At 36.6% G+C, this 15,595-nt stretch overlaps 1 protein-coding gene across 1 annotated transcript in view; it reads left to right on the top strand.

Moving 5' to 3' along the window:
• Positions 1–15,595, top strand: part of chd2 (chromodomain helicase DNA binding protein 2) — a 197,597-nt gene that overhangs the window by 64,307 nt on the left and 117,695 nt on the right. The window contains exons 5-7 of the mRNA XM_039773298.1: positions 2,803–2,907; positions 3,651–3,806; positions 4,217–4,353. Of these exons, the coding sequence (XP_039629232.1) occupies positions 2,803–2,907; positions 3,651–3,806; positions 4,217–4,353 (398 nt within the window). The remainder of the gene's footprint in view (positions 1–2,802; positions 2,908–3,650; positions 3,807–4,216; positions 4,354–15,595) is intronic.

Here is a 15,595-nt window from a genome sequence, read left to right as displayed (position 1 = left end):
CAGGATTGAAATAACAGTGCCATATTTGGTAGAGTTTGGTATATCTGCTCATGAGTTAGGCTTTCAGCACACTCATTTCTGCAAGTGGGTGTTGTACAAGAAATGGCCAAATAATGTGTTAGGAATATTTAATTGGTACATCTGTCAAATGCAGTTGACATGTTAACTCCATTACAGCACTTTCATGGGAAATATCCTTTTTACGGTATGGAGAAATGGTACTAGGCAATTATTTCTTTATTAATTCTCTTCAATTTTAACAGAGGGTGAATAATATGTGTACTTCCAGTGGAATAGAGATTGTTTGTGAAATGGCCTCCTGCTGAATACTTGTCTGGTTCCAAATCTGCAACTTAGATACTCATACATATTTTCCTATGTGGCTACCAATAGTGCATTTAACTCTGGAAAAACATGTAATATATAAGTTAGTAAAATGACCCAGAAGGTGGCAAATATTCAAAAAACTTGTGGAAAGTGATGTGAAGTGATGGGATCTGTATCTTTTTGATTGTTAATGTGACGTGTACTACTGATGACATTCTGTTTTTCAATTAATTCCTACTCTTGTGGTAGTCAGCTGTCTGCCTTAATTTTAGATACATAGATATATGGATACAACTTCATTTGTCCCCATTTGCACACACACACTGTGGTCTGAACACCCAAAATGACTAAAAAGAAAGAAAAACATCTGACTTGGCAGCCCCAGTCATAGTAATATTTTTGTGTTTTTTGCATATTTGAATTATACTTACAGTTGTGCTTGAAAGTTTGTGAACCCTTTAGAATTTTCTATATTTCTGCACAAATATGACCTAAAATATCATCAGATTTTTACTCTAGTCCTAAAAGTAGATAAAGAGGAAACTAATTAAACAAATGGGACAAAATTATTATACTTGGTCATTTATTTATTAAGGAAAATGATCGAATATTACATATTTGTAAGTGGCAAAACTATGTGAACCTTTGCTTTCAGTATCTGGTGTGACCCCCCTTTGCAGCAATAACTGCAACTAAACGTTTCCGGTAACTTTTGATCATTCCTGCACACCGGCTTGGAGGAATTTTAGCCCATTCCTCCGTACAGAACAGCTGCAACTCTGGGATGTTGGTGGGTTTGCTCATGTTAACTGCTCGCTTCAGGTCCTTCCACAACATTTCGATTGGATTAAGGTCAGGACTTTGACTTGGCCATTCCAAAACATTAACTTTATTCTTCTTTAACCATTCTTTGGTAGAACGACTTGTGTGCTTAGGGTCGTTGTCTTGCTGCATGACCCACCTTCTCTTGAGATTCAGTTCATGGACAGATGTCCTGACATTTTCCTTTAGAATTCTCTGATATAATTCAGAATGCATTGTTCCTTCAATGAAGGCAAGCCGTCCTGGCCCAGATGCAGCAAAACAGGCCCAAACCATGATACTACCACCACCATGTTTCACAGATGGAATAAGGTTCTTCTGCTGGAATGCAGTGTTTTCCTTTCTCCAAACATAACGCTTTTCATTTAAACCAAAAAGTTCTATTTTGGTCTCATCCGGCCACAAAACATTCTTCCAATAGCCTTCTAGTTTGTCCATGTGATCTTTAGCAAACTTCAGACGAGCAGTAATGTTTTTTTTGGAGAGCAGTGGCTTTCTCCTTGCAACTCTGCCATGCACACCATTGTTTTTCAGTGTTCTCCTGATGGTGGACTCATGAACATGAACATTAGCCAATGTAAGAGAGGCCTTCAGTTGCTTAGAAGTTACCCTGGGGTCCTTTGTGACCTCGCCGACTATTGCACGCCTTGCTCTTGGAGTGATCTTTGTTGGTCAACCACTCCTGGGGAGGGTAACTATGGTCTTGAATTTCCTCCATTTGTATACAATCTGTCTGACTGTGGATTGGTGGAGTCCAAACTCTTTAGAGATGGTTTTGTAACCTTTTCCAGCCTGATGAGCATCAGCAACTCTTTTTCTGAGGTCCTCAGAAATCTCCTTTGTTCGTGCCATGATAACCTTCCACAAACATGAAAACACCTGACTCCAATTTCACCTTCAAACTAACTGCTAATCCTAGAGGTTCACATACTTTTGCCACTCACAAATATATAATATTTGATCATTTTCCTCAATAAATAAATGACCAAGTATAATATTTTTGTCTCATTTGTTTAACTGGTTTCTCTTTATCTACTTTTAGGACTTGAGTGAAAATCTGATGATGTTTTAGGTCATATTTATGCAGAAATGTAGAAAATTCTAAAGGGTTCACAAACTTTCAAGCACAACTGTATATATATATAAAGTGTATGCATGTTTTTTGTGTTTATTCATAATTGAGCTTCAAATGCTTAATTAATCTCATTTACCTTGGAAGAAAAGGATACTGAGTTCACTGTCAGGTGGAGACCTAAACCTATTCTTGCCACCTTTGTTATGCTCTTGTGTTTAATACCTCTTAGTTCGTAACTCTTAGTATGAATAAGAGGAAAACAGATTAAGCCCTGTGTGTAATTAATAAAATGATTGGATTGCACATATGTGAATGCATTTTTAATAGTTATGTCTCCGCATACATTGATGTACTTGGACTTGTACATGCAAAAAGAAGGCTTTATACCAGGATCTGATTAACTAAAGGTGGGAGACTAGTCAAGGACGATGTCTGATTGGTACAACGTTAAAGTAAATAAAAAATGTAATAGTGAATAATGTTTTGTACAGTGGCATGCATTATTTCAATAAAAAAGAAAATAAATATAAAAATATATGAATAATATAAAATAAATATCAAAATGTTGTTGTTAAAAGAATCACATGGAAAGATGATGGCTCTAATAATGAAGAAGAGGAGGATGAGTCCAGCAGTGAACAAGAGGAAACAAAAGTTAAATCTCAGAGACCTACTGCGAAAAGGTAGATATTAAATGTGTCTGTACTTGCCAATCATGGAGTTTCAACTGTTGTAGGTCGTAGGAGTTGTAAATTACAAATTTCCAAAGAACAGACATCATCAACTGTTGAGCATAACTGCACATTGTAAATTCATCTTATCTTCTAAAGTATTGTGTAAGCCAGTGGTTGTCAACCTTTTTGGAGTTGTGATCCATTTTTTCCCACGTCTGTTGTTGAGAAACACTGGTGTAATCTATTTTCAATATCTGTAGTAAGTCTTCTATTGTAATGAAATAAAAAGAATGTTGATTTTGGACAATTATATTTGTGTAACTGGGCTGCATTTCTTTGCTAAAAATTTATCGTATTCACTTTTCACATTGGTGGCCAAGCTGGCTTACTACTTTTGCATTTTATCAAAAAAAAAATGGTGAAATATGGAATTCCCATTTTAAATCAAATTCATGTTTTTGAAGAGTTGGCTTAAGAGTTTGCTCTTTTTTGTATATGCAGCCTTATTTTTCAGTGCTGTATAACATAGATAATAGCAACTGTTCTCAAAGGCGTATGAACTTTTAAATATCCCTTAAACAGTAGTTTCTTCATGATTTATTAATAAAATAAGTGAAAAATCTAATTTCAGTTATTTAGATCTGTTCTACACATATGAACATGTTGAGAATCAGACTTTATGTTCTTTGTTGTTGAAAAGTAATATTGACATTTAATTGTAATCTTAACATTATTGCTGTGTTTGTTCTTAGAAAACAAGTGAGAAAACCTGCTAAAAAGCAGCAGCGGCCTCAGAACAAGAAACGGAAAAGACACGAGTCTTCAGATGAAGATGATGAAGATGAAGATGATGATGATGATGACACCCCCAAGAGACAAACACGTCGACGTGCAGCCAAAAATGTCAGGTGAGCCAGAGTGACGTAAAGAAACCTTTACATGAAATCAGGCTCAAGTGGAAAATCTTTCTGAAAGCGTTTTCACTTTGTTTTTATGGGTTATTAAGTGTAAATTGATACCATAAAAATACCAAATTTATTCATTTAAAATTAAATTTTCAATATAATAAAGTGTTCAGAAAGTTAAGGGGCCTAAATACTTTCTGAATCCAGTATAAATAAAAGCACAAAATATTGGTTAATACTTTCGCCATGCAACACCTGGAATCTGGGTGTAGTTTTGAGACAGATTACTTTTCATTTGTTCTCCCTTCGTTTGCAAATCTTTATTTGTGGGTACTTCTCTTTCCTCCATGTTCTAATGTGTATTAAGTGTAAAATTTAAAAAAAAAATACAGTGTCAAATTTTTGTATTGTAGTTACAAAGAAGATGAAGATGACTTTGAAACTGACTCAGATGACTTGATTGAAATGACAGGTGATGGCATGGAAGACCAGCAGGATGACAGTGAAACAATAGAAAAGGTTCTTGATAACAGAATTGGAAAAAAGGGGGGTATGTGTTTTATTAGCTTTTAGTTGTTTTGTTTGTTTTAAAGCTTAAGGCGTATTTAAATGAAAGTCAAAAGAAATGTTTTAGAAATTTTTTTTGCTTAGTGCAGGAACAAGTTTAGCTCTTTAATAAGCCTCAGTTGTTGTATTTCCTTCATTGCAAATAACTAATATAATACCTGAAGGCATATTTATGTTATCAAGTGAAAACCTTAATCAAATACCACAAGATATAGTCAGTCATTATCCAACCCACTATTTCCTAACACAGGATCACGGGAGTCTGCTGGAGCCATTCCCAGCCAACACAGGGTGTAAAGCAGGATCAAATCCCCAGGTAGGGTGCCAGCCCACCGCAGGGCACACACCAAGCATACACTAGGGACAATTTAGGATCGCCAGTGCACCTAACCTGCTTGTCTTTCGACTGTGGGGGAAAACCGGAGCACCTAGAGGAAAACCACGCAGACATGGGGAGAAAATGCAAACTCCACACAGGGAGGACCCAGGAAGCGGACCCAGGTCTCCTTACTGCGAGGCAGCAGCACTACCACTGCGCCACCGTGCCACCACAAGATATACTGCTGTATTATTTCTATGTTCTGCCTTCATATATGTACATTTGCTTCTTGCCTTTTGTTACCATAATTCCAAAACTTTTTTTTTACATTGAGCACACTTATAAATACTTAGCTGATGTCTTACAAAGGGCAGTGTGTCATAGCAAGTTGGATGTTACTGCCTTCCTCCCCCCATAAACTGTTTGCAAGAACTTTGATCTTTCCTGTCTTGATTCCTGTGGGATGGCACAAGTTCCTCAATTAAACACACTGTATTGACGCATGAAAGTTTTGTTTGAGGAGTGGCCTTGTTTTATTTCAGATTATACCACTGGCTGCGAAACTTGAGATCTGTTTGGTTGGCTGGAATCTCCAGGAAGCCTCCCATTATTGTTTTCAGTTGGATCTAACCTGGTTTTCCCTAGGTCTCTTATACGTTTTTCCTTACTCCTATGAGTTTTAAACATAAATTAGTCCCATTAGTCTCTTTGCATTCACAGTTTGGCTCAAAGTAGGTAGAATTACACTTTTAAATACATCACTAAACTTGCATTTACATACATATTATTGTATTTGTAACTTTTTTCATGTTCTCATTGTCTTCATTAAGAGAAAAATGGTCTCTGCTACCTGTACTTTTTTATGCAAGGCTGCCTTCAAACCCTTGCCCATTCATTCAGCCAAGGGAATTTAAGCTGTAACTGTCTGTTTCTTTTGATTGAATTTAAGAAAATCAGTTGTGCTTCTGAAAAGTTCCAGTCATCAATATACACAATTCAGATTTGTGTATCACCCTTATTTCTGAGATCTGATTTTTAAGAACATCACTTTTGCTTCTAAAACGTTACAGTCATTAACATACTTTTTGGATTTTTGCACCACTCTTATTTTACCCCATCATAAATATTTTGCTGTGGGCCTTTTCTTTGTTCTTTTAAGCTCTCATATTTACTGGAAATGTCTTAAAGGTTTTAACATTTCCTTGAGCTGTGTTGTAGTTCTCTTCCTTCACTCCTCTTTTGTAATACCCCCTTTACACCTCACATTTTCTGTTTCTTGGATCATTCTGCTCTTTCTCTGTCCTCCTAGCAAAGATTGATTTCTTTGAGCGCAAGTGCTGCACAGGTAGTCATAGGTTTTAGTTGGAAATATCCTGAATCTCTCTCCTTTCATTTTGAGAGCCTTCTTTGTACAACCATATGGTTTGAAACTATCTGCTGTTGGAATTAATGGTGTATCTGACTCAAATATTTCTAAGTGACAATTCCAGATACATCGCATGGATGAGAGGTCTGATTTAATGTCTACATAGTCTTTTTATTTATTTGTTTCTTCTTGTGTAGCTGTGCCTTTTCTCCTCTGCGATTAACTTTATCTTTTTTGGAGCTGTGGGTTGGAGGGTGTTTTTATACAGTGGATTCAGAAAGTATTCAGACCCCTTACAGTATACTGTATTATTGTTATTAATGGCCCGGGTATATGAAGCGCTGGTAACACAATAAACTACAGATCCCACAATGCAGCGCTTCAGCTGCCTTGCCGAACACTTACCGCGTTAATCAAGTGTAGCTTATGATGCTGCAAGTTATTGCGAAGCTAGCTCACACGATGCTGAAGAGAAAAGTTGATTCTGAAAATAGAGCCTTTAAAAACCGATGGGAGGCTGAGTATATGTTTACTGAACCCGTGTGTCTCATTTGTGGAGCTAATGTGGCTGTAATTACAGAATTTAATCTAAGACGGCACTATGAGACAAAACATCAGGGTAACCTGAATGCAATGCAGAAGATACAGAAAGCAGAAGAATTAAATAAGAATCTGACACTTCAGCGGACGTTTTTACCCGTGCACAATCACAAAGTGATTTCAAGTGAAGCTGCTTTTATGGGAGACACAAATGCACCAGTGCAATTTGCCCCACTTTCCCTGTTGCCAAGTAATGTTAAACCAAGTCGTCACTACGGTGTTCCCAAATACGCACTTTGCTGATAAACTGAGCGCACTGAGTTTGCACTGCGCTTTGGTGACTTTGAAGAACAAAAAAAGTCCGTCTACATGCGGCTCGAACCTTGTGCATGTTTGGTAGCACATATCTGTGTGAGAATCTCTTCTCAGTGATAAAGACTAACAAAACAGCACACAGGAGTCGCCTCACTGATGAGCACCTGCAATCCATCCTGAGAATCTCCACAACACAGAACCTCACACCAAACATAAACGAACTTGTTGCCAAAAAAAGATGCCAGGCTATATTTTTATGGAGAGCAAAATATTATAAGTTGTTTAAGGTTTGAGTTGATTTATTCAGGAATAATATTCCTGTCTGTTTTTACCATTCCTACCAAAGATATTTCTGTCGACTAAATAAAAATTCCTTCTATTTAAAATTTAAATAGAACTTGAACAAATACGATAGTTCATAATATCCACGAGACTTGCAACGTAAGAGCGGAGTTATCCGTTTTAACAAGCAGCGTATTGCTGATACGAAATAGCTGTGTGTGTATATATGTAGATATGTATGTATATGTATATATGTTTATATATGTGTGTGTGTATGTATATATATATATGTATTTGTGTGTATATATGTAGATATATATATGTATGTATATATGTGTGTGTATATTTATGTGTATATGTATAGATATGTATATATATATGTTTGTGTGTGTGTGTGTGTATATATATATATATATATATATATATATATATATATATATATATATGACAGCAACACTCATCACTCACAACAGTGACAAAACAATTACATTGACAATCATGTTACGTTATTTTCAAAATGTTTCCTTTTCTTTTTCATTGGTTCTTTAACACACTACTTCTCCACTGCGAAGCGCGGGTATTTTGCTAGTACTTGATATGTGTCTAGAATGTGAGTGAATTCCACTTGTGGGAAATTGAATTGATTGGACATAGTTTAGAAAGTCACACATGTGTACACATCAGGTCCCATGATTAGTATTGCATGTCAGGTCAAATACCAAGCCATGTAGTCGAAGGAACTCCCAGGAGACCTCCACAATCAAACTGTGGAGAGGCATAGATCAGGGCAAGGCTATTAAACTATTTATGAATCTTTGAGTGTCCCATGAACATAGTGACCTAAATTATTGTGGTGGAGGAAGTTTGGAACTACCAGGACTGAGTAACAGGGCAAGAACAGTCTTAGGGAGGTGACCAAGAACCCAGTGGTCACTCTAACAGAGCTTCAGAATTCCTCTTCTGAGATGGGAGTACCCTTCGGAAAGGACAACCATCTCAGCAGCACTCCCATCAATCAATCCACTTCTAAATTAAATTTGCCTCTGACAGGCCACTTAGAGTTTGTTAAATAACATTTAAATGAATCTGAGATTTTAAAGAAAGGATCCTCTGGTCTTATGAAACGTAAAGGTTAACTCTCTGGGCATAACTCCCAAGTATTATGTCTATCAAAGAGTAGAAACTGCTCATTACCAGCCTAATACCACCCCTATGGTAATGCGTTGTGATGGCATCATAATGCTATGGGGGTGCTTCTCAGCAGCAGGGACAGGGAGACTAGTCAGATCTGAGGGATGGATGAATGTAGCAAAATATAAAGAGGTCCTTAAACGAATCCTGATCCGGAATTCATGTGACTTCAGACTAAGGAGACGGTTCACCTTTCAGTATGACAATGACCCAAAGCATACAGTCAAGACTATTCTTGAGCAACCCAGCCAAAACCCAGACTTAAACCACATAGAACATCTGCGATGCGATCTGAAAATGGCAGTTTACACACACTTCCCATTTAGTCTAAGGGCTCATTTATACTTCACGCTCAGAACGCGTACGCTCCAGCATCATGACTGCCACGCATTCCCAGCGTTCATTTCACGCATCCTCTAAAGCAGGTCCTCAGAAATTAACGCGACGCGTGCGCGAGCTGCAGTACCAGCAAAAAGTCGGGGGGACGCAGTGTGCTAAAAGTCGGAATGTGACGTCAGAGTCTCCGTTTACTATCTACGTGTGACAGCAAGCCTCTATGGAGATCCTTCGGGGATCGATGCGCGCTTTGCTGTTTGATGAATGGTTCAAAGTGGTGAAGAAAATGCCGACATACAGCTGCATTCGTGGTGTTTTATATTCGCGCGCATATTCCCGATTGTAATGACAACGATACATTTTAAAAGTCTCACATACCATCTTTTGTGCCGTTTATTTTTAATTTTTTTACTTTACCTGCTGTCAGATCCAAGAAGCTCGTAGCGATTAAAAACTGGTATGACGTTGACGTTTACGATGGTCTGCTTTAATAATAAAGTAAACTACGAGGTTAAAGTGGACATTTCGAAATTAAAGCCGAAATTTCCACTTTAATCACATACACATTTTCACCGTGTCTTTTATTTTTTTCTCAGTGGCTCAAATACAGCGCTATACATTATGTTGCCGATGTGAAGTTGGAAAAAAAAAAATAGCACAAAAGATGGTATGTGAGACTTTTAAAATGTATCATGTCATTTATATATGTCTTTTTTATTTTTTAATTTTTGCAACTTAACAGCAGCAACATAATGTATAGCGTTATATTTGAGCCACTGAGAAAAAAATAAAGGACAAGGTGAAAACGTGTATTTTGTGATTAAAGTGGAAATTTTGTCTTTAATCTCGAAATGTCCACTTTAACCTTGTAGTTTACTTTATCATTAAAGCAGACCATCGTAAACGCCATCCCAGTTTTTCATCGCTATGAGCTTCTTGGACTTGACAGCAGGTAAAGTAAAAAAATAAAAAATAGACGGCACAAAAAATGGTATGTGAGACTTTTAAAATGTATCGTGTCATTACGATCGGGAATATGCGACGCTTGAATATAAAAGCACCTAATGCATCTGTATGTCGGCATTTTGCTTCAGCAGCGAAAGCAGCAATAGATCGCCACACAGAACAAATTAAATGTATGATATTCCAACTCTCTGCACATTTAGAATCTTTAGATTTATACTTGATATCACTTTCATGATGAAATGCATTAAAATGTGTATGTTACATTTTACATATAATTTCGTTTAAATAATGAATACTGTTAATTACACACATGGGGGAATAATTACACACATGGGGGTGTCACGGTGGCGGAGCGATAGCACTGCTGTCTTGCAGGGAGTTATGTTGCTGGTATTTCCTGCTTGTATTCCACACTGTGCTCCGGTTTCCTTCCAAAGATATGCAGATTTGTGGATTTGGTGCCGTTAAAATGACGCTAGTGTATGTGTGTGCTTGTATTCACCTTGCGATGAGCTGAGGCCTCGTCAAGGGACTTTTTCTCACTCGTGCCCAATGCTTCCTGGAATGGACACATCCCTGGATTGATGGATTTAATCAATAAACATCCTTTTCAGAGATATTGCGGTAAGGTGTCATCAGAATTTAATAAGTTTTCTAGGCAATTCACAACACGGAGAACACGAACATGTTCTCACCGTGATAATATCTCGCACTGCCACCTGGTGAATTCCTCCAGATTTACGTAAAGTACGCGCAAGTATGAACACTACAACGCTTGCGTAGCAGGAGCGTCCGCTTCAGCATGTGTCGCATCGCATGAAGTATAACTCCGGCCTAACGAAACATGAGAGAATCTGCCTTTAAAAATGGGTTAAACTGCCAAAATCCATGTATACAAAGCTTCTAGAGACTTACCTAAGAAGACTTGAATACTGAATATGAGATTTCAGTTTTTGATTTTTAAGAAAATTGCAAACCTTTCTGTAAATATATTTTCACTTTGTCATCATGGATTATTGAGTATAGTGTGTTGGACAAAAATGGAAAATTTGTCGTTTAAAATTAAATGTACAACACAATAAATTGTGCAGAAAGTGAATTGGTCTGAATACAGCGGCGTGCAAGAGTATTCAATCCCTTTGAACGTCATCAGAATTTTCTGCATGACAAAAGATTTGTACACATATTTATCCATTCAGTATTATTTAATGTGAACTCTTTTGTTGTAAAAAGATAATCTATACTAATAAAAGGCAAAGCCCTCACTCACTCACTCACTCACTCACTGACTCACTCACTCACTCATCACTAATTCTCCAACTTCCCGTGTGGGTGGAAGGCTGAAATTTGGCAGGTTGATTCCTTACAGCTTCCTTACAAAAGTTGGACAGGTTTTATATCGAAATTCTACGCGTAATGGTCATAACTGGAAGCAGTTTTTCTCCATTTACTGTAATGGAGATGAGCTTCAACGCCGGGGCGGAGTTTCGTGTGACATCATCACGCCTCCCACGTAATCACGCAGTACATAGAAAACCAGGAAGACCTCAAAAAAGCGCTGAAGAAAACATGCATTATATAATTGAGACGGCAGCGAAACAATAAGAAGCGAGTTCTGCTACTTCGGAAACAAAGCACGATGTAAACCTACACTTTAAATTAAGTTCATAGACAGGCTGCCGCTGGCGTTTGTAATTTAGTGCCTGCCCATATAAGGCCATCCGTCAGCGCAATCCAATAGCAAACTGCCACGGGTAAATATTCACGGGTGAAGGACTGTGCTTATGGAGAGGAAGATGAGATGGTCAGGGTGGTGTTTGACACAAACTCAGTGAAACTGCCAGAGAAAGTTTTAAGTGCCAGGACTAAGGTAACATTAAATAAAGCTATGGACATAGCACGAGATGGCACCAGCACAGCTGGGAACCTTCGATGCAAGTACACCGAGTGGCTCACGTGAACTGATGCAGTGCACAGATAAAAAGCAACAGTTCCAAAGAGCTGAACAAAACCGAATTACACAATTGAAAAGGCAGCAAAAATATGAAGCGCCTGATAAGCATATTCATAAATGCAGCTACTGTGGAAACAAAGCACACGGTGGAAAAAGTCAATGTCCCGCTAAAGGAAGACAGAGTAAAAAAAACCCGTGCATGCAGCTTGTCACATCACAGATAAAAAGGAAGACGAGCTGTTTATTGATGCAGTAAGGAACTAATCGATGAATGAAACCTCTTATCTTTACAACGATTGACAAACACGGAATGTAACTTGAACACATCGTACAAATACGAGCCTGATTGAAAGAAATAATGATAATCAAATCCTTGATGACAGCAACATTCAATAACACTCACAAAACAATTACTGTATATTGACAATCATGTTACGTTATTTTTAAAATGTTCCCTTTTCTTTTCATAACTTCTACTTCTCCACTGCGATACACGGTATATATATAAATGTATATCTATAGCCCGATCTACAATACATACTTTAGCATAGACAAGCGGTGGCGCAATTGTAGAGTCTTAAGCCTCTAACGCCGACATTCGAGGTTCGATTCCAGAGGGATGTACTGACTATGTAGCGCGCTACCGATTCATTTTACCTTCCCATCTCCTTGGTTTGGGACGTATGAAAAATATTAGGTTAACGCAGAATCATGTTACGCTATTTTTAAAATTTTCCCTTTCTTAGCACAAGCACAGTTGAGAAGCTTCGATGCATGTACTCCATAACGCTAAAAATAACGCATTTAATCACACTTTCAATTCCAAGCAAACGGGAACTTTTGTCAATGCATGATTTCCTGGTACATCCATTACACTGATGCACACATCACAGCTACAAAAATGTTAGAGTCGGAATAAAGCGCGTTCCTACGACTGATCATTTCGACTACCCGCGAAGCCTTGATAAAAGCATGGTTTTGTGCACACTGAAAAGCAAGCAAAATTAGATGCATTACAGAAAGCGGACTTTGTGGCTCTTACTGGGGATCATTGGACTTCCGTGACCGTTAGTAATTCTAAATACATCTAATTACAAAATGTTCAATGATCACACTGTTTTAGCCTAATGTACAAAATAATTTTGGCTAATGTTACTCAGAGTTTAAAGAGTAAGCTGGTCAAATTACCTTTTATGTTTCTGACTTATTTTTTAAGAAGAAAACTGCACTTTATGGTGAAATTTTGGTTATTATTATTTAAAGACAATACTATTCTGAAAATGTACTTAAAGTACTTAAACTACCACTTTATTTTTAAGTCTGCCCAATTTTAACCAGGGATGATATTTTTGTTTCTGTTTTGAATTCAAATGCAGTTTAAAAGCTTTTTTTTTCAGAAATTAAAACAGCTTCAGTTTACAATATTCATGTCCATGTCTATTATTTGATTCTGTCGCCCACTAAAACCGTTTTAAATAAAAAAAAAAAAACATTTGCGATTTGGGGCAAATTTACGTAAGCGATTACATACGATTAATCAAGATTAATTCTTACACAGCCTCTAATTAATTGGATTAATTTTTTAATCGAGTCCCACCTAATATATATATGTAGATATATATATGTAGATTTGTATATATATGTGTATATACAGTATATATGTAGATATGTATATGTTGTATATACAGTATGTATATATGTGTGTGTGTATATATACAGTATGTGTATGTATATGTATATATATGTATGTGTGTATATGTATATATATATATATAACTGTATATATATGTGTATAGATGTGTATATATATATATATGTTTATATGTATATATATGTTTATATATGTGTCTGTGTGTGTGTGTATATATATATATATATATATATATATATATATATATATGCCAGCAACACTCATGACAATTACAAAACAATTACATTGTCAATCATGTTACGTTATTATTAAAATGTTTCCTTTTCTTTTTCATAACTTCTTTAACACACTACTTCTCCGCTGCGAAGCGCGGGTATTCTGCTAGTGCCATATATAATCGCAGATTACCTTTATTGTAAGAGCATCTCTTATCTGCGATGGAGTGTTCGATCAGAAGAAAATATGAAGCTGGTTTTAAATTAAATGTCGTTGAAGTAGTGAAAGAAATTGGTAACTGTGTCGCTGCAACAAAATTCGATGTGTCTGAGAAACTGATGCTAGATTGGAGGAGACAAGAAGATGTAAAAAAAAAAAAATTGTTGCATTTTTGAATGGGTGTATAAGTTGGGGTCTGATTTTATGATCGATTTTTTGGGTTTCAAGATCTGACTTATACATGAGTATATACGGTACATTTCCAAAGTAAAAGTAAGCCATTTTCTGTACATAACAGAAAAAGAAAAGAAAACTCAAACGTTTGTGTTTGCATAAGTGTTTAAACCTCTCTGCTTTGGAACCTCCAAGTTTATGCAACTGACAAATTAATCGCAAATGACAGAAAGGTGATAGTCATTTGACTATAATTAAAAATAATTAAGTACTACTTATGAGTCTTTGACTTTATTGTCACTATAGTTTCTGAATCCACTATGCTATTGACACAAGAATTTGTGAGAGGAGTTAATTGTCTGTGGTTTGGGCACTTCCTTTTTTAAAAATGGTACCAGAAAAGTGTTCCACAAAAGGTTATTTTCTTGGTGAATGGATGTCATTGACATATTATGTTGCAGTCAGATTGTCTCTAACAAGCAGTGAAACTGATTAGCTGCTACAGAAGATTGGACCCAACACTGTGACATCAGCACAAAATGTTGTCCAGATGAGGGAGAAGAAATAAAGATGACCTGATTGCTATCCAAGCTTCTTGTGCCTGGCAAATTCCAAATGCAGCTGGTGATGTTGTGTGGTCATTGACATATTTTCTAAAGCTACTTTTTACGGTTGCCATGAAGTTTTTTTTTGATTATGTAATATTAACCACCAGACTGCCTCCACCTTACATTAGGGACAGCATTCTTGAAAGGATCCACAGTAGCAGTATCTGAACCTGAGAATTAATGTTTACTTGTGTTACTGGAATATTTACATGTCTGTTGATGCTGTTGAAATGAGTAATACTATCTTAGCATTATTTAGCAAGCTTTGCATCTGAAAAATTATTTATCATTATGTGCCTGGAAACCCTTTCTCATTTGTTATTGACTATGGGTAGCTGTTATGTTGGTCATAACTCATTTCCATTATTACACTGTGGTTGTTCCGAATTAACAAGCTAATTAAATGGGCAGACTCAGTTATGAGACACACTTTGCACCACCTTCAGGTTGTAGCAAAGGAGAGAATTAAAACAAAACTGAGTGCTATTATGAACAATGCTGCACATTCTCTCTCTGACACACTAACACAGAGTACTTTCAGCCAACAAATTATTCAGAAGAATCGTGACAGGAAGTACTTCTCAGGCTCCTTCATACACACAGGTATATACCTGAATTATACCTCATTCTGATTGTGATTGCCAAATCAGAAGTTTTCTTTCTTTAAAGTGCTCCTTTAAAAAACCAAATTTCCCCTGGGGACAAATAAAGTTCTATTAATCTGATATAGAATTTGTATATATTAGAGTTTACAGTATGTGTTTATTGATTCCATGCCCTTTATTGCAATTAATATTGAACATTTCATTAATATATTTCACTTAATATAGTGGTTGTAGTGTACTTTATTGGGGTGGAATGTGAATAGATTTCTGAGCTTGGTTTCATGAGTTGTATCACATCTTCAAAAATTATTTAGCAATGGCGTGTTACATTAGCAGAGATTTAAGTGATAATTTACATTGTCATTTAATGTATTATTATATTTAAGTCCAAGGAACATGTATTATTTATATTTTGCTCTGATATGTATGGAGAACTCTTAGAAGATGTGCCTGTGTTCCTCAAGAATTGGTAAACCTTGGTAG

This window comes from Polypterus senegalus, chromosome 12, assembly GCF_016835505.1.
Source record: "Polypterus senegalus isolate Bchr_013 chromosome 12, ASM1683550v1, whole genome shotgun sequence".
NCBI classification, from domain to species: Eukaryota; Metazoa; Chordata; class Cladistia; order Polypteriformes; family Polypteridae; genus Polypterus; species Polypterus senegalus.
The sequence above is the reverse complement of the archived record's forward strand: the minus strand, read 5'-3'. Positions and strand labels throughout refer to the sequence as shown.